Source organism: Camelus dromedarius, chromosome 3, assembly GCF_036321535.1.
Source record: "Camelus dromedarius isolate mCamDro1 chromosome 3, mCamDro1.pat, whole genome shotgun sequence".
Classification (NCBI taxonomy): Eukaryota; Metazoa; Chordata; class Mammalia; order Artiodactyla; family Camelidae; genus Camelus; species Camelus dromedarius.
This window is the reverse complement of record NC_087438.1, coordinates 47,293,160-47,315,201: the sequence shown is the minus strand read 5'-3', so window position 1 is coordinate 47,315,201 and position 22,042 is coordinate 47,293,160. Positions and strand designations below refer to the sequence as shown.

The window sequence follows — 22,042 nt, the reverse complement described above, 5'->3', positions numbered from 1 at the left end:
GTCATATGGAAAAGTGATCACGTTCCTTTCTGGAAGATACGATGAGACAAGTAAGGAAAAACTTTCTAACAGAGAGACTAAAAAATGTTCCCAGGAGATGGTGATTTCACCATCCTCAGATTTCGGGGAGGGATGGATTTGCCAGATGACTGTTCTAGCAAAGGGTCTGGTTTTGAATTTGACCTCCAATGACTAAGACTCCCCAAACCTGAAGCTTAAAATGCACTGATAATTCTACTTTTCGGTCCATTTACTTTTAGCTGTTCTTGTTTAAAAATGTGTCATTTTTGTTTTTTCCCAAATCGTGTTTCTGGTTTCTCTGGATTGACTAGCATGTATCAAGGACTAAATAAGAGGAACAAAAGGAGACACCAAATGGCCTTTAAGATCCATCCCTTAGTTACTGAGTCATTCTGTACTCAAAACCTTCCAAAGCAACAATAGGCAATTACAGCTCTAAAGGCCTGGTAACTACTGGCCTAGTCCAGGGATTTGCAATCCACTTTGGCTGTGGCTTCCTTTCATCAAAGTCCACAATGTCAAAAAGCTAAAGGCCCAGGTGCTCTGGTTGAGACAGGAGAAACAGAGTGAATTCTACCCAATATCTTCCCCTTCTCTTCTCTTCTCCCACCAGCTCTGACACCACTGACCTAGTCTGTAAGGGAAAACTCTAGAGAGCCTTCAGCAGGTGTTGTGCATTACTCTCTCCAAAGCATCTGGGTAGGGGTTACAGGGCTGGCAGAGGAGAATAGGACAGAGCCTCTGGCTTTAATGACATCTGCCTGGTATAATGAAAGCACATGCCCTTCCAAACCTGCCCCAGTGATTAGAACCCTGGAGAATCTGCCGTTGGGTGGAACACCTATTTTCTAGTTAAGGCAATTGCTTTTTCTTCTGTAATTAGTGGTAAATGCTGATATACGCAGTCCACTGTGCTAAAATTCTGCTTTCATGGGCTAGTAAAAATGACTTAAGCAGCAATATTCACAACACTATGCCTTATTAAAAGATAGATATTACTTGGGGTCCTGATGGGTGGATTGTGATACCCTCTGTATTTAAAATTCTGGCAATGACAAACCCTTTCCTTTATGTATGTCCTCTGCTCTATTTTACTGCAAACAAACTAGTGACATAGGGGTAAAAACCAACCACTAGGAACTAACTGGAAGTACGCAGGAATGTAGCAGAGGCACCCGTGTGCATATAAATGAGCTGAAGTTTCAGGCCTAAAGCAAGTCCTTGAACCACCTACCCGTGTTACTAGGCCACGGGGCTATTTCCAGCTCTCTGCAGCTCTCTCCCTTGCCCGAGGCAATAGTGTGTGTGACCTCTGAGCTACCAGACAAATGCCCAACTCTCTGGGCACAACATGAATAGGGGGACACAATCTTGCAAAAGAGTCTGATGTTGCCAACTTCAGGGCAGCAGGCAGAATCAGAGCACTGGCTTGGGAATCTCAATGCAACTAAACAAGGTTGTACCCAGCCTTTCCTGCATGTGGGTGCAATGGCTACGAGGCGAATAAGACATGCAGCGTGAACTCTGGCAGCCTTGGAGGGAAACAGACAATAACCCTGCAGAAAGACAGGGCGAAAGCCTTCACTTTGAAGTGGTCAAGATGGCTTTCTTGCTGTGGGGAGCTAGGGCTGTCTGCCTCAGGACCAGATGACATCACACCTTCTGAAAGCTAGGGTTTCAAACGCTAAGTAAAATGTTCCTTTTTAGTCCCCCCAGTGAGTGAAGACTGCAACGCGGTGATGTCATCTGACCAGTCTTTTTACAGAAAGCCTCCAGGTGAGCCTAACGAAGCTGGGCGATTTGTTTATAGCTCCTGCCAGTGAGGGAAAGTACACAGAGACCTCTCTGTGAAGCGCAGGGCTAAGGAGGAGTGTGCAGAAAGACAGACGGCCCCTCCCAACACCCACAAGACTGAGAGGCCGCCATCTCGGGAAGTTCTCAGGGAGATGGTTTTAAATTGATACGGTGGTAGCCCATCCTGTCAGCTCATCCCTCAACCTCTGCATATGGAAAATCTGTCAGGCCCAGTCTGCGGAGGTGACAGCTCTGAATTGTGGCTGTCAACTATAAACGAATAAGCAAAATGAAAGAGGCACGTGATTTTGGAAAGATGTTTCCCAACGGGATCAAGTCTCAAGCAGAAATAACCAAATTAAACATCTCTGCTCTGATTCTATCCAAAGACCACTAACATCACAGAATTTTCAATGCTTCAAGTGCATCATCCTTGAATAAACTATTCATTAAAAATATTAAAGATCAGGCTTTGGTTCGGCAACTTTAACTATCTTTTTCTTGGGGCATGGCACATCCCATTTTCCTACATGCCTCCCTTTCTTGGGCTGTTAAGCAGCCCAGTTCAAACACTGGGATCAGGCATTAAAAGTAAGAGAAATCAGAAATAATTAGACCAGGAAAAGTAAGCACGTGTACTGAAAGAGATTAAGGCAGTTAAATCCTAACCCAAATCCAAGAGATCTTGGGAGTATTCTTTCAGACAACAGGCAACCTGGGCTTTCTTTTGGACTCTGTCACTTCAAGTTTCTCCAGCATCTTTCCCATCTGTAAATTGCTGGCTATTCCAACCCCTCCTCCATCTGTGTCTCGGGCACATTCAGAATGGTTGCAATTAATTACAGATGAGTGCTTGAAATCCTCCTGGTGCTGAACCACAGAACCACGGTACGCTGGGTCACGCAGTTGCGCTATTTCAGTGTGACAGCCCCTTCCCTTCTCCGGGCTCCCGCGAGCACTTTCAAAGAGGAGCCTAAGGCCACAACAATAACCAAGCAACTGTGAAGCTTGAATACTACCAGACAGAGCTTACCTCTTGATCGGTAAAAATCTCTATGAAGTTCTGGAAGGAGAAAGAGCCGGACTGCAGAATGAGCTCTCCGGTATTTTCAAAGCACTGCCCAGTCAGCACGAGCAGCTTGTGTCGGGCGGCGTCTGTGATCATTAAGCGCACCTAAAACAAAGCAAAGGAGCAGGATGTGAGCCATGGGGAGCCCCGACAGCCCGCCTTCAGCACAGAGCTGGCCCTTGGAGCACTTGAAGTTTCTTACCTGCAAAAATCATCCATTCCCCAGTACTCAAATTTCCCCTGGGGTGTTGGACAGGGCCAATGACTGTGGTCATCAGCTGCCCATGAATGCTATCTTCCAAGATGGGCTAGAACCACCATAGTAGCAGGAGTTGACTTTCTCCCCTTAGTTTCTTTGTCTTTTTCAAAGCAGTCTCCACAGCTGGTGATCATTTGTTCCACAGCCGTGTCTGCTAGCAGCATGTGGTCTGGGAGCCACGAAAATCTCACAGGCTGACTCACCAAGTACAGTCCAGGTCCCCCAACTGCTGCCTCAGGAAACAGGGTTCCAACTAGGGTCCAGGTCAGCCCCTCCCACCCAGGACCCCTTTCCTTCCAAACCATACACCAAACACACAGCTCCAAGAGCAGTCTCCAGTGGGATCAGCTAGGTGCCTAACATTGAACTTGAACATAAACAAAAGGCTGTCCTGATTGGGAATCTTTTAAATAGAGTTGTAAATGGTTTGCACAAAAGAGCTCTGTTCTTTAAGTGGCAGAGAGCCAGCCTGTCCTTCAGCAGAAACACCACTCCAAGCACCAAGGTGTTCATTTGGGCCCAGCTCAGTTCAGCACAAACTGACTGCCAGGCACCATGCTCAGCACTAAGGGAGGGATGCACAGTAAACAGGACATTACCCCTGCCCAAGAACGCCACAGTCTGACCGAGGAAACACACATGTACCAAAGCAACTGGTCCAGCCCCATATGCTCCACAGGCGAGCCTGGGTTCCTTAAAGAAATTCCTTATTTTTTCCTTCTCCATTTCTCACAGCTGTTCGAGGCAATCTGCCTGCACATATATTCATCCTTCAGCTTTTCTCAAGTTGTATTTACTTCCTGATTCTGTTGGCCACAGAGATCGCTAGCCCACCACTTGCTGCAACCTTGTGCCTTCATGGATTGTTTAAGAGGTCCTGCTGATCCGGAGCAGACAAGTGGGATCAAAACAGGCTACATGATGAGAGCCAAGAAGTGGACGCAACCCCAATGTGTACCAACCGGCAAATGGATAAACAAAAGTGTACACACACGATGGAACAGTATTCTATAAAAGGGAATAAAGTACTGATACAGGCTACACTGTGGATGACCATTGAAAACATTATGTAAAGTGAAATAAATGAAGCCATATATTGTATTACTCTATTATCTGAAAATATTCAGAATAGGAAAATCCATAGAGGCAAAAAGTACATTAATGGTTGCCAATGGTTGGGGCAGTGGGGAGAGACCAAATGACTGCTAATGGGCTTGGGGTTTTTAGAGGGTGATGGACATGTTCAGGAATTAAATAGTGATGATAGTTACATAATACTGTGAATATACCAAAACCCAATGAATTGCATACTTTAAAAAGGTGGATTTTATGGTGTGTGAATTCCATCTCAATTTTTAAAAACAAGCTATAGCCACAGAGATGCTCAGCATGGGCAGAAGAGATGCTATGGATAATGGAGGCCCCCGGCCATGTGGCTATTCTAATGTCTAATATCCTAAGAAGTAGCTCAATCTCAAAGGTACCAAACAGCAATAAAAACAGTGGGAAATGAAGATGCATCAATGCTCCTGGCCTGGGTGACCAGGGATTCTCAGTGTCAGCCTGGTTCCTAAAACAGTAGGCTCTGAAATAACCACTCCCTCTGGCAACAATTTCATATGGTGCTAGTAAAATATTAAGAAGAAGAACAGCCAGCATTTAGATTTCAGCTGTCGTGTGCCATGCTCTGTTCTAAGCACTTGACGCTTCTAGGCACAATGTTAAATGGAGGCGCTATTATGGTCTCCATTTCACAGAGGTGGAAACTGAGATGAAGAGACAGTAAATTGCCTGCCCAAGGCCACCATCTAAGTGGCAGAACCCAGGCCATGCCTCTGACCCTTTGCTATCCTTTTACAGCGATAAGGGGGTGGGCAGGATGGCTCTGAAGGAGGCTTGCATCTGGGAAGCCATTTTTCTCCAAATTTGGGTCATGTATGTCTCAGCCTGAGGGCTCAGAGTCTATTTCTCCTGCTCCATCCCAGCCGGACGCCATCCCAGCAACACACCATCCATGTCTATCCGACATTCCACACCCCCTTGCCTCTGCAAAACCCTCCAGTTCTGGCCAGCATCCTCCACTCTGTCCTTATTGAAAGGGACAGTCTAGGGTGGTACGGATGCAGAGAAGCAGCCACTGACCAGGAAGCATCTTGGACCCAGAACGTCTCTCCCTTGTCCCTCGCGCCACCTGCCCCAGCCCCCTGGGTCTCCATCCACTGTGTGAGGCCCTGCCTGAGCCCGTGGAGCCAGGTGCTTACCTCAGTGCTGACTGCTTCATCTGAGGGGTTGATCAGGACCACTGTTTCTAAAACGTCACTTCGGTGATGCAGGATCTTTTGTCCTGCAGGCACAAAAACACAGACAAAAGAGGAGACCTTTAGCTTTTCCGGATTAAAACCGCCCACCTGCTTCTGGGACAGCAGAGGCGTTGCCACCCAGGGCACCAGGACTCTCCACACTGTCCTGGGAAACACAACTGGTGTTACTGAACGGGAGTGGCTGGCCCCAGCGGGCTCCTCCCAGAGCTGGGTCTGTGTGGTCCCAGCCCCGTGGGCTCTCACAACCCTCTGGTTGTCACAGTTGATCACCAGGCTGCCTCTGAGCGTTAAGGGCGGGTTTTCATCTGAGACAAGGGGTGGATGCCAGGAAAACTCGACAGGGCTCTCAACACTTCCTTTCTCATGGTAATTGGGGATGTTTCTCCCTATCGGCCTTTCTTCTGGTGAGGCCGGTGCTCAGATTAATTAGGAGCCCTATTGTGAAATGAATGACATCCAGAAACCCCAGCTAACAATTAGCCCAACAACCAGAATGTGTCTGAGGCGGGCTTACAGTCTGTTGGGGTATTCATTGATTCATTCACTTGCTCACAAAAAAGTGCAGGTCCTGTGAGCAAATGAAGAGGGGGGAACAACTCTCCCTCTGGACACAGTGGCCACATTACCCCCTAAAGACAAGCACAGTTGATGGAAAACAGGAAAGCAAGGTGCTGCGAGGAGGAAGGAGCCTGTCTAAGGATGGCTGACATTCTGCGGGGCTTTTGGCTCCTCATCCCTGGCTCCCTACACCTGAAAGGAACATCTTATGGCTGAAACAGCCTCCAGCCAGAGTCGACTGAGGCCCACGGACGACTTTCTACAAGCTTCTCCCCACTCAGACGAGGTGCAAGTGACCAGGCAGATGTGTGGCCAGAGTGGTGATACTTGCTCTGCCAGTGGGCGAGGGACAGGGCAGCAGGGTGCCCCTCAGACAGGCCGGGGGCCGGGGAGAGACACATGGTTGGAAGGACAATGAAACTCTGGTAACAGGAGGAACTGGAATCTGAGGGAGACAGACACCAAAGGAGAGAATACAAGAGAGAATTCCAAAAAGCAACCGCTTGCCAAGAAAATCGTTCTTCATAAAGCTAAAACAGAATTTCTGTATGGCCTAGCAATTCCACTTTTAGCTGGGCTGAAAGTAGGGACTGGAAATGATACTTGTATGCCGATGTTCACGGCAGCGGTATTCACAATAGTCAAAAGTTGGGGACAACCCAGGTGTTCACTGATGGGTAAACAAAATATGGTACTATCCATACAACGGAATATTATTTGGCCATAAAAAAGGAGTGAATTCTGCTACATGCATCAACATGAACTTTGAAAACACTATGCCAAGTAAAATAAGCCAGACACTAAAGGACAATTGCTGTATGATTCCACTTCCATGAACTACCTCAAATAGACTAGTTCATAGAGTCAGAGAGCAGATGAGAGATTACCAGAGGCTGAGGGAGAGAGAATGGGGAGTTACTGCTTAATGGGTACTGACTTCCTCTTTGGGGTGACGAAAAAGTTTTGGAAATACTGGTGATGTTGGAAGACACTGTGAATATAATTAATACCACTGAACTGTGTACATCTAGTAATGGTTGAAATGGCAAATTTTATGGTTCTTATACGTATTTTACTAGAAATTTTTTTAAATTAATACCGCAATGTATCAAAAACTGTTGAATAGCACACTTTAAATGGGTGAATTGTATGGCATGTGAATTGTATCTCAACAAAGATGTTAAGAAAAAAAGAAGGCAGCTTTAGTGAGGGCTTTTTTTTTCTTTATATCATCAAGGACCAGACGTACTACAGAAACAGAATATGCTGAAATACTTAACACCATCGCATTGACAAGCCCATTTTCCTCCATTGTCTTATCTTTCTTAATAGTTAATATGTATCAGTAAACCCATGTAAGAAATGGAAGAAACCCAAACTAAACAATAATGGTGTCAGGCACTGTTCCAAGCACCTCAGAAGGAATAACTCACTTAATTCCTAGAACAGCTCTATGACACAGGTACCACAAATGTCCCCTTTTACTGTTGAGGACAATAAAGTGTATAGACAAGAACTAACCAGCCCCAAGTCACACAACTGGAAGTGGTCAAGCCAGGACCTTCACCCAGGCTCTCGAGTCCTCCACTTCACTGCTCTGTGGACCCGGATTTGGCAAAACAGACACAGTACAGACGTTGAATGCCAAAGGAGAGCTTGGGAAAAATCCAAAGGAATAAAATCAGAGATATGCGTAAAGAAGCAAGAGGCCAGAAAGCATTAAGAGAAGGATATTGGCAAAAAGAAGAAAACAAAAAAAGCAAAGTTGGCAGAACACCCACATAAAAGAAGGTAAAATTGAGGGAAAGTATATAGTATTTTACTCCAAATGCCTGAAAATGAAGAAACTCCAAATAGAACAATGTCATACAGTTTGAACAGCAGAGGACTCAGCCTCAAGAAAAATAATTCCACTAAGCCATGGGAAAGAACGTTAATTTACTGTGAATGCCGAAGTCTGTAATTTACTGGATGTGGCTTTTTGGCTTAGTCGGTTTTGCTTTTGACAAGCATGTGCATTTCAAGCTAAAGCAAAAGAACATCAAACTGAATAAGCAAATGATAAAAAGACAATCAGCAAAACATAGAAAACCATTCCTTTTCTAGGTCCCTCCATCAGTGGCCTCCTTGAAACAAAGACTTAAGGAGCTTCAAAGCCACTGCATTGAGACAAAATTAAGCAGAAGCTTAAGACTAAGGAGAAATGAATGTTCATTTCCTTGATCGTACTTTTGATGTGACTGTTTTCAACCCACAAAGACTCAGGGAGCACAAGGCCAGGGTAAGACTGTGGTCGTGCTTATCCTTTAGGAACCTCAGAAGTAGACTGAGCGAGGTACGCAGAAGTGGCTCCCTCCTCAGAGCTCTTTTCTCTCCTAAGTGACCTACACAGCGCCCAGACCCCACACACCGCACCTGTCCAAGCACGGCAGCCCAGCACCCCTCCCCCAGACACGCAGCAAGGATGCCTGCTGTCCAGGCCCCAGAAGGGGATTCTTACCATCCTCAAGAACTTCCTTTCCTCTTTGGCTTCATCACTTGCAAACAAAACAAATGCCATGTGACAGCTGCCGTTTACCTCTACTCCTTCCAAGTCAGTTTTTGGACCTGTTTGCTCAGGAATTCAACCAAAGATGTTTTTTCTCTCCATCTTTGGAAATACTGACAGCAGTGACACAGACGTGCACCCAGATACCATGGCTGCTCCGTGAACAAAAGCCTTTTTATAGGATTGAATTTGAATAAAGGAGGGGATTTAAAGAGAGAGAAGCTTCAAGCTCTTGTCACGGCCAACTGTTGGCCAGATTCTCGCCCCGAACGATGTAACCAGGGGCCGGGCCTTCCTGGCATCTGGCAAAGCCAGGGCTGCAAGAGGGGCTGGTGCGCCCTGCCCCAACCCCCGCCTCCCGGTGGGATGCCAGCTCTCCTGGCGGCAGGCGGCTCCGGGCTCAGGCTGCTGGGACGCTCACAAAGTCGCATATTTGGGGAATGTTTCACACTGGGAAACAGGCCAGGCATTATGAAGGAGAGGCCACCACCCTCGCCTGCAAAGGTCTCATTCAGTTGCTTCAGAAAAGAAGTTCCCAGGAAAGAAAGACAACACAGTCGCAGCCTCTCTCTTTACCATTGTAGCCTGCATTCTCCAGAAACAGCTCACAGGGAACCCATGAGGCGGCCCTGATGAATAGCCAAGTCTCCTCAGCACTGGTCTGGGGGAAGCAAACGTAGGGGCTTGAGATGGACCGACTGTGCCCCTCACTCCTTTGGCAAGAAAGAGCCTTTGAGGGCTTCCCCACAGAACTCAGGGACAGTTGTGAGGCTCAGTCCTGGGCGGCAGGGAGGGCGCTGTTATGTGACAGAAAGGGGTCTGCTTCACCCTGGAATCAAAAGAGGAAGGTCTGGGGACCCCTGGAGCGGCAGGGCCCGCGCACACAATGAGACTTTTGTCCGTGCACTCCAGAAGGCTGTGCCTGAAACTCACACAAGCCTATACTTCTCAGTTATTGTTGGGCTTTTTTTAATTATTGAAAATCTGACAGATTAACTCAATCTATGTGGTTTTTAAGATTGGACTGTTCTACTAGTTTATGTTTTACTATATCCAGGTGACTTTTAAATCTCTGAAAACAATGTTATTTTCTAGGTATACAATTATTATGATGCTTAAAAGGTCTCTTCTCCACAGAGTTTAATTTATTATTCATCTAAAGACACACACACACACACACACACACACACACACACACACACACACACAACACACAGGCTGTCTCCTGGTTTTGGAAGGGGCCGACCATGGCTAAATTGAAAAACACCCACTCCTGATGCACAGCTATAACCAAGCCCCATACAACTCAGAGCCTTCTAGCCTGCACACAGCTGGCCCTCCGCTCCCACGCACGTCAGCCCCAAGACGCAGTGGCCCGGGAGGCGGCAGCGTCTCTGCTGGGGTCCCAGCAACACCAGCAAGGGTCTCAGCCCAGGCAGGCAGCTGCTTAGTCAGACAGGCAAGTGCAAAGGAGAGAATTCTGGGCCCCAGGTGCAGAAGCATCAAGAGACGGGAGAAAACCCGTGATGAAAAGAATAACTAGTAATGCTAAAAGCTTTTAAATCATCTTTAAAAGGCCGATAAATGCATGTCTTGAAGGTGAATGTGTAATTTCCATTTCCATTAATGACCACAGTCCAGAACTTTATCCCTACCCCTTGTTTTTCTTGAAGAACAAACACACACTTGCAAACACAATCTAGAAGTGGGTATTGAAAAATAAAGGAAGCTTCCATATCTATTCAGTACTGAACGGTTAAGGTGAAGCGGGTCCTGACTCCCTGATACGGATGGACCGGTAACCAGGATGGAGTCAGAGTCGGACGTCTGTGCACAAGCGCCGTCGGCCCACCTGCCCCCTGGTTCCTGCTGCTGCCTTGTCTTCACCCACCAGGTCCTCTGGCCCCTGCCCTGTTGAAAACCAGAGTGTACTCTTTGGAAAAGTAATTTTATACATGATCCAGCACTAGAAAAACATCCAGTGTGAAGCAGCAGAAATCTTAGGGTTAAAGAAGATTCTAGAGTTAGAAAGGGAAATGCACGGGGTAAAGAAGGCCTAGGATCATTTAGCCAGAAGTAGGGTTTGGTAGGCCACAAGCACAGAATGTCTCAAGGTCAAAGTCTGTTCTCCACAGAGGGAAGGGAAGTAGGGAGGAAAGACAGAAAAAATGAAAGCAATCAGAGTTCTCCAACTCTACCTCTTCACCAAAGTGGATTTTTGAAGAGGAAACCTCTCACCTCCAACCCCTATGTGCAAAAAACAGCCCCCAGGGTAAAATTTAGCTATGAAAGCAAGAAGCAAATGGTACTCAGTGCAGGAACTAAAAGTTAATTACCAACAGGTCTTCCAGCAGCCTTTAATAGCAACTTTTTATAATGTCCAGGCCTCCTTTCTGCAGGAATCCACATAATAAAGCAAATGTGCTAAGAGAAGTTTGAAGGGAAAGGCAGCTGGTGTGGAGGGAGGGGGATGCCTGCATCAGCCGCTTTCTAGTGACTCTTCCTCCCAGCGGCCTCACAGAAGTCCTTCCATCCCTCTTGACTGACACCAGGGCACAGAGCAGGCCGAGGCCCGGCCTGAGTGGCGGGAAGGTGTCGGCCAGGCTGCCTTCTCAGAGGGAGGAAAGGAGGAGCAAGTCAGGGGGCTGCACAAGCAGCACAGGATGGGTTCCCAGGAGCCTCTGATGGTCCTCCCTGTGCTCCTGTGCTCCCACCTCGTCGCTGCTAAGAGGGGAAACAGAGAGAGAAAGGGTGGACATGGGTTCCATGGTCACAGTGCTTCTGTGAGGACGCAGTGAGCAGAGTCCCTCCCAGGTGCCCCAGCACAAGGGCTCAGAGGACGATCCAGGAGGAGGGCTCAGGAGCCCACCTAACAGAGCCAGAGCCTCCCCTGGTTTCTTGGAGTAAGAAGTCACCTCAGCCCAGAGGAAGAAGGTGAACACGGGGCAGGGAAAGAACTCAGCCCCTAGCCCTGCCCACTGAGGCGCCCTTGAAAAAACAAAGGTGCTGGGAGACTGTATCTCCTGATCCCACAGTCCCCAAAGACCAACAGCGTCAGCGCAGGACAGAGATGACAGATTCCCTCCCCAGGGAAGTAACCTCCTGCCGCTGGAGGGAGCTGATTCCCCAGGGCCCTCACACATCAAAATCAACTCCTTATCTTTTGTTTATCTACTTTATGTATAGTAGTTGGTATCCACAAATCCCAGACTCCTACTGTACAGCACAGGGAACTATATTCAATACCTTGTAATGGCCTATAATGAAAAAGAATATGAAAAGGAATATATATATATAAATGAGTCACTATGCTGTATACCAGAAATTAACACAACACTGTAAATCAACTATACTTCAATTAAAAAAAAAAATCAACTCTTTATCTCTCAGCTCTTGCAGCTCTCAGCCTGGGGCTGGGAAGTGGGGACCCTTTCTAGGCTGAGTGTCCCAGAGGCAATGGGGAACACAGGTGGGAAGACGGCAGAAGCATAACCCAGCCCTGCAGGCTGGTTTTCAGGTCACACACGTGCGGAAGCACCTTCCGTACGCTTCATGCTGTCCCACCTGGATCAAAAAATACCTAAATATGAGGCAAATACATGGAAGTGAGAACATCCAACTCTGATCATGGGAGAGCCCATCACAAGAATGCAGCGGTAAACCCTTTGGCACGTAGAGGGCTTCAGAGTTTCTAAAGCATTTTGTTATTTGGGGTAGTGCCTTGTTTAATCGTCACAACACTCCTGTGATGTAAACGGTCTTTGCCCCTCTTCATGGACCAAAGTTCCAAGGTCTGGTGACTTGCCCAAGGCCACACAGTATAGGAGCGCAGGACTAGGACCCGTGTCACACGCCATGCAGCCACTCATGGCCAAGGCTGTGACATTATTATTTTCTCCTAATCCACCTCATCCAAAATAAAGGTTTTCAAGTTGTGATGCCAAGATTCTCCTTTGTATGAGGTAAACATGCAGCCTGGGTCAGCCACTGGTCAGCCAACGCCTGCTCAATCATTCACCCTCCAGCCGGCAAGCTGGCCTCCCACACACACCACAAGGCCAATTCCCTCTTTGTTTCTGCTGAACAATCAGAGCCCAGTTCTCTCCCACCTTTCCCCTGCTATTCCTGGAAATGGCATTTCTTTTCTGTTGGAAATATTTTGTTTGTTTGTTTCTGCATTTGTTTCAACTCTGATGTGTGTTCCGGAATGTTATACCGTTCTCTAAATTGTCAGTGTTCGTTTGTGTGTTCTAGAGAACTCAAGTTACATTATAAATAAGTTCAGGAGACTTCCTATTTTTTTTTTAATTTAAGTAAGTTGATCATTGCTTGGGATTTTTTTAAAAAAAAAAGACTTAAATATCTTTTGTTGTTACAGAGAATTTAGTTATTATAGAATCTGAATTTATACCTATTTTTCCTCTACATTTCCTGGACTGAACTGTTTCTTTTTTGTTATCATTTGGTTTGGTTTTTCATGTGTCTGCTAGTTCTTCCACCCCATCCTTCTCCTAGGTTCTCTGCCATCTTATGCGTTATGTTTCCCTGACCTTTAGATGCCCAGATAAGCAAACAGCCCAAACCAACCAGACTTCCAAGCTCCCTCCTTGTCCCAAATGTGTTCACGGCACACAGATGCAGGCAAACCGAACCTTCGAGTGCCAGGCAGGTCCTCTCGTTCCTGGGGGCAGAAGGAACCGCCTGCATTTCCATCCCATCCTGCTCTGGCTGCTCACACGAGGAGCTCAGGCCGTGGGGAAACGGGATGCCAGTGGGCAACCAGCCTGATTCCTTTTGCAGGGTTCTTAGCGCACCCTCTCTCTGCGGGGCTTTGTCCGACCCCTCTTCTCCTAGGTTCTCTTCTTCCCTTCTCCCACTCCCCCTTTTTAAAGGTCTCAAGGCAGAGGAATGAGAAACCAGGCTATCAAGGGTTAGAAGTGGGAGACAGTGGAAGAAAGACATCCCTATCTTATGCCCTGGCTAAAAGAAGTAGAAATAAATCTCATAGATGGTGTTGCTAGAAGCCTGACTTTCTGGAGGACATCTAAAGAGACACTGTAGCGCCCAAAGTTGGCACCAGCTAAGGGTGATAACCTGAAGGTTGTTTCTTTAAAAATGTCCAGATGCGACACACTAAAACAAAAAAGTACACCTAGTGAAAGGCAATGTATTAACCTGTCAGGGGAGCCAACTCCAGGTCTCGTGAAAAACAAAGATCAACATCTACCTAGCAACTTTACCATCTGCAAAGCACTTTCCTCTGTGTTCATGCATTTACACTTTGATGAAGGTGTTGCAAGTCTATGAACCTGGTCCTTTGGGCTACAGCAAGGTCGGGGGTTTCAGTACCCTGTTCTGAACAAAACCTGCTGCCGACAAAGAAAAATACATTTGCTCCTCATACACAAGACAGGAGTCCCTTCTGCTTCTAAGATGCAAGGAGGGTCTAACAGCCAGAGAGGAAACCTCCTACCCATGAGCCTCGAGAAGAACTTGCCAGTCCTGTGGTAGAAGGAACCAGAATTTCCTCATCTCACAGAATGGGGGGACCCAAAGGAGCCCTGGTGACACCCCCCCCACCCCCCACCTCCGTCCACAGGAGAGAAAGCCACAGCGGTCAGTCACAGTTGTGTTTGTAACGGATGCAAAAGGCAATTCCTACGCACATTGTGACAATTCTATCTGGGGATATGTGCTAAAATACTAACGTTACCTTTCATTTGTGATGTACTTCATGGTTTATAAAATCTTTTTATTTGCATGTTAGAGCATCATAAAGATCAACTGTTAAAATTATTCCTTTTTTACAGATGGGGAAATTGAAGCTGATGAAGCAGGTTGTTTAATAAGAGTTAGCTGTCTTATCCAGCATCACAGAGATAAAATAAGCTTTTGAACTCAGTTTTAAATCAAGCCTAGCTGAATCCTGACTCCTACTCTTGTCACTGCCTCACAATGCTTCTCAGATTGTTTTAGGAGTTCACAAGGCCCAGATCCTTACTTTTTAAAAATAAGGTTTATCTGAGCTATATTTTCTTCCATATACGATAGAGTACTCCCAGAATTTGGAACCTAGGTTTGGGAATTCTTTGTTTTGAGGGGTACCTGCCATGTGCCAAGTACCCTGCCAAGAATTATGTTAAACCATAAGGTTGCCAATATCAGTTACTTTTTAACTCAAAAATAACATTTTCCTATGGTTCAACAATTAGACCTCACTTTCTTGAGATCAGAGTAAGTTTCAGAGAATGTTTTTTAATCTTACTGCTCTTTTCCTGCCTTTGTAAGAAATGTTACATTCCCTGTTTATTAGGACAACGTGGCTTACTTAGAGAACACAGTTTTCTAAAGTTTAACTTGGGCAAATTAGTGCTACCTTCATAAACTAGCACTGAGATTAAAACATGAATGGGATGCTATCCCTACCCCAAAGGGAAGAGAGTTTAATGGGGACACTGGAGTTTTGACAGCGTCTAATTTGGGAGATGTAAGTGAGAAGTGTCTGATACCCAGTAGGAGCTCAATCAATATTTGATAAAGGAATGAATAATAAAAATGGTTAAGACAGATTGAACAGCTGCCCGGTGTCAGGCACTGATCTAAGTTATTTATGTGCAGTTATCGCATTTAATCTGCACATTAACCCTATGAGAAAGTCATTACTCCCACTTTACAGAAGAGGAGAATGAGGCAGAGGGCAGTTAAGCAACAGCCCAAGGGAGTATTAATGAAGCTAGGATGGAAACCTGGGTGGTTAGTGTCCAAAGCCGAGGCTCTTAGCCATTAAGTCATTTTAAAAGGGAGGAGGGACGACCAAAGACAGTTTGATTCAGGGACTGCTGAGACTGGCGTCTCTCCTGTGGGAGAGCCAGGTGGCTCTGTCCAGTGGGCAGGCAGAGACGTGGATCTGATGCTTGGGCCACAGGCGGACCAGAAGCACAGGTCTGGGAGGCACCAGCGTATTTTAAGTAATGCTCTTGGAGAACACAGAAAGAGCCTTTTGCTGAGAACAGTTTTGGGAAAATGCCACTATTTCATGTGTGGCCAAAAGCAGGAAAGAGCTTGTGAAGGTGACAGAGAAAAACATGAGAGAAGTGATGGTGCATGGTCTTCTCTGGTCACCTTCTCCCCCGGCCCAAGGTGACCTGTAACTGCAGTGCTGTCCTGACTTACAAACTTAAACCACCTCCACACAGAGGAGAGTCGAGGTAGAATGTTCCAAAGACGTTACATAATCCAGTAATAACTAGCACCTGCTTTGCAAATTCAACCCAGAGCATACTCACTTTGACCTATGATTTCACTGCCGCGATACACTGCTTAGCCCATGGGCATGGCTTTATTTTCTGTCTGGGAGACATATGCCTGGTGGGGGGAAAAGACTGTAGGCTGGCAGTTCTTAAGAGTGTAATATTCCCTGCTGTCACCTGAGAAGTTAATAAAAATGCAGAAGTGCATGGCCCACCCTCACACGGTCTGATTCAGGAGGGGTGGGTGGGGCTTGGGACTCCGCGTTTCTGTGATTTCTCAGGTGATTCTGATGGGTCTGTGCCCCCTTCTTTGAGAAACAAGACAGTATAGATGCTGAACATGCTATCCATCAGCTTAATAAGTGACCTTATTTTAAATCATCCTCACATCATTTTTATGTATTACTATCTTAAGGTCTGAACAGACTCTAGAATTATTTCCTCTGAGAGCAAATGTGATCATAAAGGTTCAAACAACTTTTCCCAGTAAGGATCAATTCTCAGAATCATTTGACAGTTTTATCTGACATTTAATTTGCGATCAAACTCCTGCCATTGATCAAATCCAGGGAAACGGTTGACTTTTCACCCTCATCTGTTACTATTCAAAACCAAATCATCACACTACTCAACCTCTAAGCCAGCTGCCTTAAAAACAAAAATTAAATTGGTCCTTTCTGTATTGGCTGTTAAAAAGGAAATTAAAAAAAAAGAAAGAAAAATACAAATAGCTGACATAACATACATCACATCTACTATCTAATCATTACCAATCCCTTGGGAGCTTAGCCCTGCACCAGGGAGAAACAGCATGAGTGGGATTTTTCCCAGTAACGTCCCAAGGGGGCAATGCTACCCACAGTGACAGTGCCAGGCTAGGCACAGCAACCAGCTTGGTGATCTGCCAGGAGGGGCTTAAGGTCAAGATCCTGACCAGGAAGTATGAGGCTCAAGGGACCTGGTTGGTCTCAGAGAGTTGGTCTCAGCTAAAGTGGTACCTCAGCTGCCACCATCTGTAGCAAGTAACAGAAAGGTGGACACTCCATCTTATGTTCTAGCTGGTGTGAGTAACCCTGGTCATATCCGTTTTTTTTTTTTAAATTGAAGTATAGTTGATTTGATTTACAATGTTGTGGTAGTTTCTGATGTACAGCATAGTGATTCAGTTATACATCTATATATAAATAAATAGTTACACATCTATATATATATATATATATATTCTTTTTCATTGTAGGTTACTACCAGATATTGAATACAGTTACCTGTGCTATACAGTAGGTTCTTGTTATTTATCTGTTTTACACTGAGTAGTTTGTATCTGCAAATTCCAAACTCCCAGTTTATCCCTCCCCACCCCTTCCGTCTTTGGTAACCATAAGTTTGTTTTCTATGTCTGTGAGTCTCTTTCTGTTGTATAAATAAGTTCATTTGTCACTTTTCTAGATTCCACATATAAATGATATATGATAATTTGTCTTTCTGTCTGACTTAATTCACTTAGTATGACTGTCTGCAGGTCTATCCATGTTGCTGCAAATGGCATTATTTCATCCTTTTTTTAATGGCTGAGCAGTATTCCATTGTGTGTGTGTGTGTATATATATATCACAACTTCAACTTTATTTATATATAAATAAAAAGGAAATGCCATCTAGCTCTTTTTGTGTGATTAGGGCCAAAAAATATCCAAAAGTGTCAGGTGTTGTTTTTTCCACAAGTGCACCATTTTTTGCCTCTGGTCATTTAGCCACCCCTTAGGATTCCTTAAATAATTACAATAGGGCATCATCAGGAAGATTTCATCTTGATTTTATATTCAACTACAAGGTCTTCACAAGGTCACTGTGAATGGGGTGCCCCTGCATGTTCCCATACCACATCTGACCTTCTGTGGGAGATTGTGGCTGGATGACTACAACTGCAGAATTAGGAAATTTTCATGTAGGAAACAAGGAATAAATTCAGGACCGTGTAATTCATGTTTACTTAGCAGAGATTTGTTTTTGACATGATTCAATCAAATCTGGCTAAGGGGCATTTTGAGGCACTGGTAAATGTATTCTGAACCAACAGAGGTAGCTCCCCTAGAAAAAAAAAGCCCGAAACCTATGATGCAGAAGTGATTCCAAAAGGTAGTCAGTCAAGCAAATCCTACCCTCTTCAATCATTTTTTAAGAAAGACTCTGAAATTCCAGTTTAGGAAAGTTCAAGGAGGAAGGTAGGCAAATCGGGGTCTTTGGACTACATTGAGGTATCACCTCATACCAGCCAGAATGGCCATCACTAGAAACTCTACAAATAGTAAATGCTAGAGAGGGTGTGGAGAAAAGGGAACCCTCCTACACTGTTGATAGAAATGTAAATCGGTGCAGTGACTATGAAGGACAGTATGGAGGTTCCTTAAAAAACTAAAAACAGACTTACCATATGATCCAGCAATCCCACTCCTGGGCATATATCTGGAGAAAACTCTAATTGAAAAAGACACATGCACCCCAATGTTCACAGCAGCACTATTTACACTAGCCAAGACATGGAAGCAACCTAAATGTCCATCGACAGGCGACTGGATAAAGGAGATGAGGTATATATATATAATGGAATACTACTAGGCCATAAGAAAGAATGAAATAATGCCATTTTCAGCAACGTGGATGGACCTAGAGATTATCATAGTAAGTGAAGTGAGAGAGAAAGGAAATATAGTATGATATCACTTATATGTAGAATCTAAAAAAAGATACAAATTTTATTTACAAACCAGAAATAGACTCACGGACACAGAAAACAAACCACAGTTACCAAAGGGGAAAGTGGAGGGAGGGATAAATTAGCAGTTTGGGATTAACAGATACACACTACTATATATAAAATAGATAAACAACAAGGACCTACCATATAGCACAGGGAACAATATTCAATTTCTTAATAATAAGCTATAATGGAAAAGAATCTGAAAACACACATATTTATGTATTATATGTATAACTGAATTACTTTGCTGTACATCTGAAACTAAGATTGTAAATCAACTACACTTCAATTAAAAAAATAAAATTAAAAAAATAAATTGGGGACTTTGCAAAAACTTGCTCTTAAGAAAATCTCTAGATTTTAACTTCTGTGAGAAGTAGCAGGTTCTCATAAGAAAATTAGCATGCATACAATCGCTCTCTACCTTCCTATGTCGTATTACTCTCTTTTGGTTAATTTTTATGTATTTATACACTTAGAATAGATGCAGTTTCCATACATGTGCTAAGCAAAGTTCTTCCAATGCATTACTCTTTGTTTTTTCACAAATAAAATGGTATAAATTTGTCCCAGTGAAAATACCCACAGGTAAGCCGGCTCTGGAGAAGAATGGATGGAATCACGCTCCAGAGAGTGTCCTCTGCTGAAGGCACAGAGCAGAACTGAAAGAAAGGACATTAGATTCTGTTCTAGAAAGGAACACACTGAACACATGCCCATTCATTTTGGAGTAGAGGCTGTCACTGGAGACGCTAGAAAGGTGAGACGGGCACAAAGGTTGTAGCAGTCACTACTGGCTCGATTTAAACTCAAAAATCAGGAAAATGCAAGGTTTCAAAATTAAGGGTTGGAAAGGCAGGAGCGGAGAACACTGGAGCCCTCCCACCTCAGCTCAGTGCGTTGGCGGAGCAGCGCAAGCTGGACAGGGGTGGGAGCCAAACAGAGTGAGCAGCAGTCCAACAAGAGGAGGACCTAATCTTGTTCCTGCTGGTTCCAGCTCCTTCAATGACAAAACGACTCCAAAGCCCTGGAAATTGTGATGTGGGTCCTGACTAGGATTTGAAGCTTGGGAATTGTTTCTCAAAGAGACCGGAACACTGGGCTACATTCCTGTGAGGCTGGAGTGCAGGTCAGAGCCGGGAGTATGCCAGTCACGATCAGGGGCTGCACAAGTGCACTCAGAGGTTCCTGGCTCTTCCCCAGCTCTGGTTTCGTACCTTCGTATAAGGTTATCCTCTATGGAGAGCCAAGGACCAGTGGGTTTACTGCAGTACAGACAGTTATTTTGCAAACCACACTGATGAAAAGGGACCATTGTACATCCTGCCCCCAGGCACATCCAGTGGATCTTCCCTTTAAAGCCTGACTTTTTTTTTTTTTTCAATGAGGAGGTACCAGGACCCCAGAGACCAGCAATGTCTGTCCTCTCTCAGAGGACTATTCTGGATCAGGCTCTGGATGTGGTTCTCGAAGCAGCTTCCTAACCGAAATTGGACCAGAACACCAGCTCCAGATGAAGAGAATGCTCTTCCTCTTACAACTTTAGTCTTTGCAAAAGGAATCTGCCCTCAGACAACCAGGACTTGGGGGAAAATGGGCCAGAAGAGGATTTCAGTATATAAAATAGAGGCCTCCCCACACCAGCACTTGACTACGTATCCAGTATGTTTTGTGCAGTGTGACTAAATGTTTAATCTTAGGACAGAAAGCTTTGTAGGAATCTTAAAACATCTGAAAAATCTTAAATTTATGTCACTTTTTTCTTACAATTCTTAAAGGATATAAGCTGATGCTTTAATGTGTTTTCTATACTGTGCTGGAAAACGTCTACATTGCTTTGCTGTCATACCAAGTTCATTATGAAATTTCCTAAATGTCTCATGTCTACAAAATTGCTTTAAAGAATATATGACATCTTTTTTTAATTATTAAAAAAATTAAGGGTTATGGGGCAAAGAGAAGTTAACTTACCAAGACTTCAGCCCTTGGGATTTTAATGTCAATGAAAGAAAATATATTTCTCTTCCCTAGCCCATTTTTTTTTCAATAAAATGGTGGTGCATTGTGATAAGCTTCATTAAAGAAACCATTATTTTAATATGTTGGTCTGTTTTTTATTTGATTTAAAGAATGACAGTAGCCCAGGGGTATCTAGTGGAACACTAGTTACATGGTTTGACAGGTAAAAAAAATATACCGAGTGAGACTTTTCCTATTAATGGATAATTATTTAAATGAACTCAATTACATGCCCTCCTCAGTTTGCATCTGAGTCTTACGGTCTACAGAGAGGTGCCCTGGGCAGAGAAGTCAGAGAGAGAGAGAACCCACTAACACTTTCTTATTAATATTTACTGGACGCTACAATAAATCTTCTGGGCTTTCATCTTGCTAACTTTATATTCTTTCCACTGTTTAAAAAAAAAAAATTTCAGACTATGGGAGAGATGCTGCCAAGAGCATCATCCATAGGAAATCATACCCTCCCACTCACTTATTTTCCATAAGGTTGCATGGAAGAGGGAGGTGCTGATGGGGCAGAACGCTAAGCCATTTTGTAAATTTGAATTCTCTGTTTCCCTTTGTTCCTCCTCTTTTTTGTAATGTCTGCATTTTGGCATTTCTGCATCGCCTCTTTGGTTTCAAAGCTTTCCAACTAAACACTTCCCGTGGAAAAAAAATAAAAGGAAATATAGTAATTAGCATACATTATGTGGCTGAAGCAAACTAGCATACTCACAAACAAGTCTGTGTGACAGACAAGTCGGCCCTGTTTTGTCTCCCTTCCTGGACGGCCGCTCGGCTCACAGCCCGCCCCTTCCCCTCCTCCGCTCCCAGCTTCCCGGCCACCTCACAGCCCCGCCAGCCTTACTGGCTCGTTAATGAGTTTCTAATTCAGTTTTGGCTCTGGAAGCCGGCCAGCTGCTGCAGCCTGGGTCTTGTATTTCTCTTTCCACGTTATCAGAGAGCAGTCCACAAAGACAAGTCGTGGTACCGCTAGACTTGCGGGGCCTCACGTATATCACAAGGCCTTGCTGGCTGCAGACAATAAAGGAGCTAAAGGCAGTCACCCCAGGGAGCCCGTGTGTTGTGTGGGGAGAAGGAGGGAGACACCTCTGGGTGCTTGGAAGCAATTTCTAGGGAATGGACACTGCTCTGCTATCACTGGGCTCTAGTCCAGCAGGAGAGGGAGAGGAACCAGACCACATGGAATACTCTTTGGGTCAAAATTACGTGCTTTTTACACACAGGTGCCCTTCATGTGCCAGGACCCTGGAATGCTCTCCACCACGATTCCAGTGGCCAAGTGTCTCCTCTCAGATGCTGGAAGTGGATCCATAAGCTGCCCCTGTCCCCGGATTCTCATGAGGATCATGAAATAGCAGTGCTGCTCGGAGGGAGGTTCTGTACGAGCCAGAGAACCTACAACTCTGGGAGAAAATGTTGAGAAAATGCTGTGAGACT

General features: G+C 45.0%; 1 protein-coding gene across 2 annotated transcripts in view; it reads right to left on the bottom strand.

Moving 5' to 3' along the window:
- The window catches only part of MAP1B (microtubule associated protein 1B), a 93,646-nt gene that overhangs the window by 19,230 nt on the left and 52,374 nt on the right, over positions 1–22,042 (bottom strand). Inside the window, exons 1-3 of one of the 2 annotated variants that reach the window (XM_010974978.3) lie at positions 8,523–8,709; positions 5,405–5,487; positions 2,849–2,989 (exon numbers count right to left, since the gene is read on the bottom strand). In XM_010974978.3, coding sequence (XP_010973280.1) covers positions 2,849–2,980 — 132 coding nt within the window. In that variant the 5' untranslated portion in view covers positions 2,981–2,989; positions 5,405–5,487; positions 8,523–8,709. Of the gene's footprint in view, positions 1–2,848; positions 2,990–5,404; positions 5,488–8,522; positions 8,710–22,042 lie in introns of those variants that run through there. The other variant, XM_010974977.3, reaches the window with a different exon arrangement.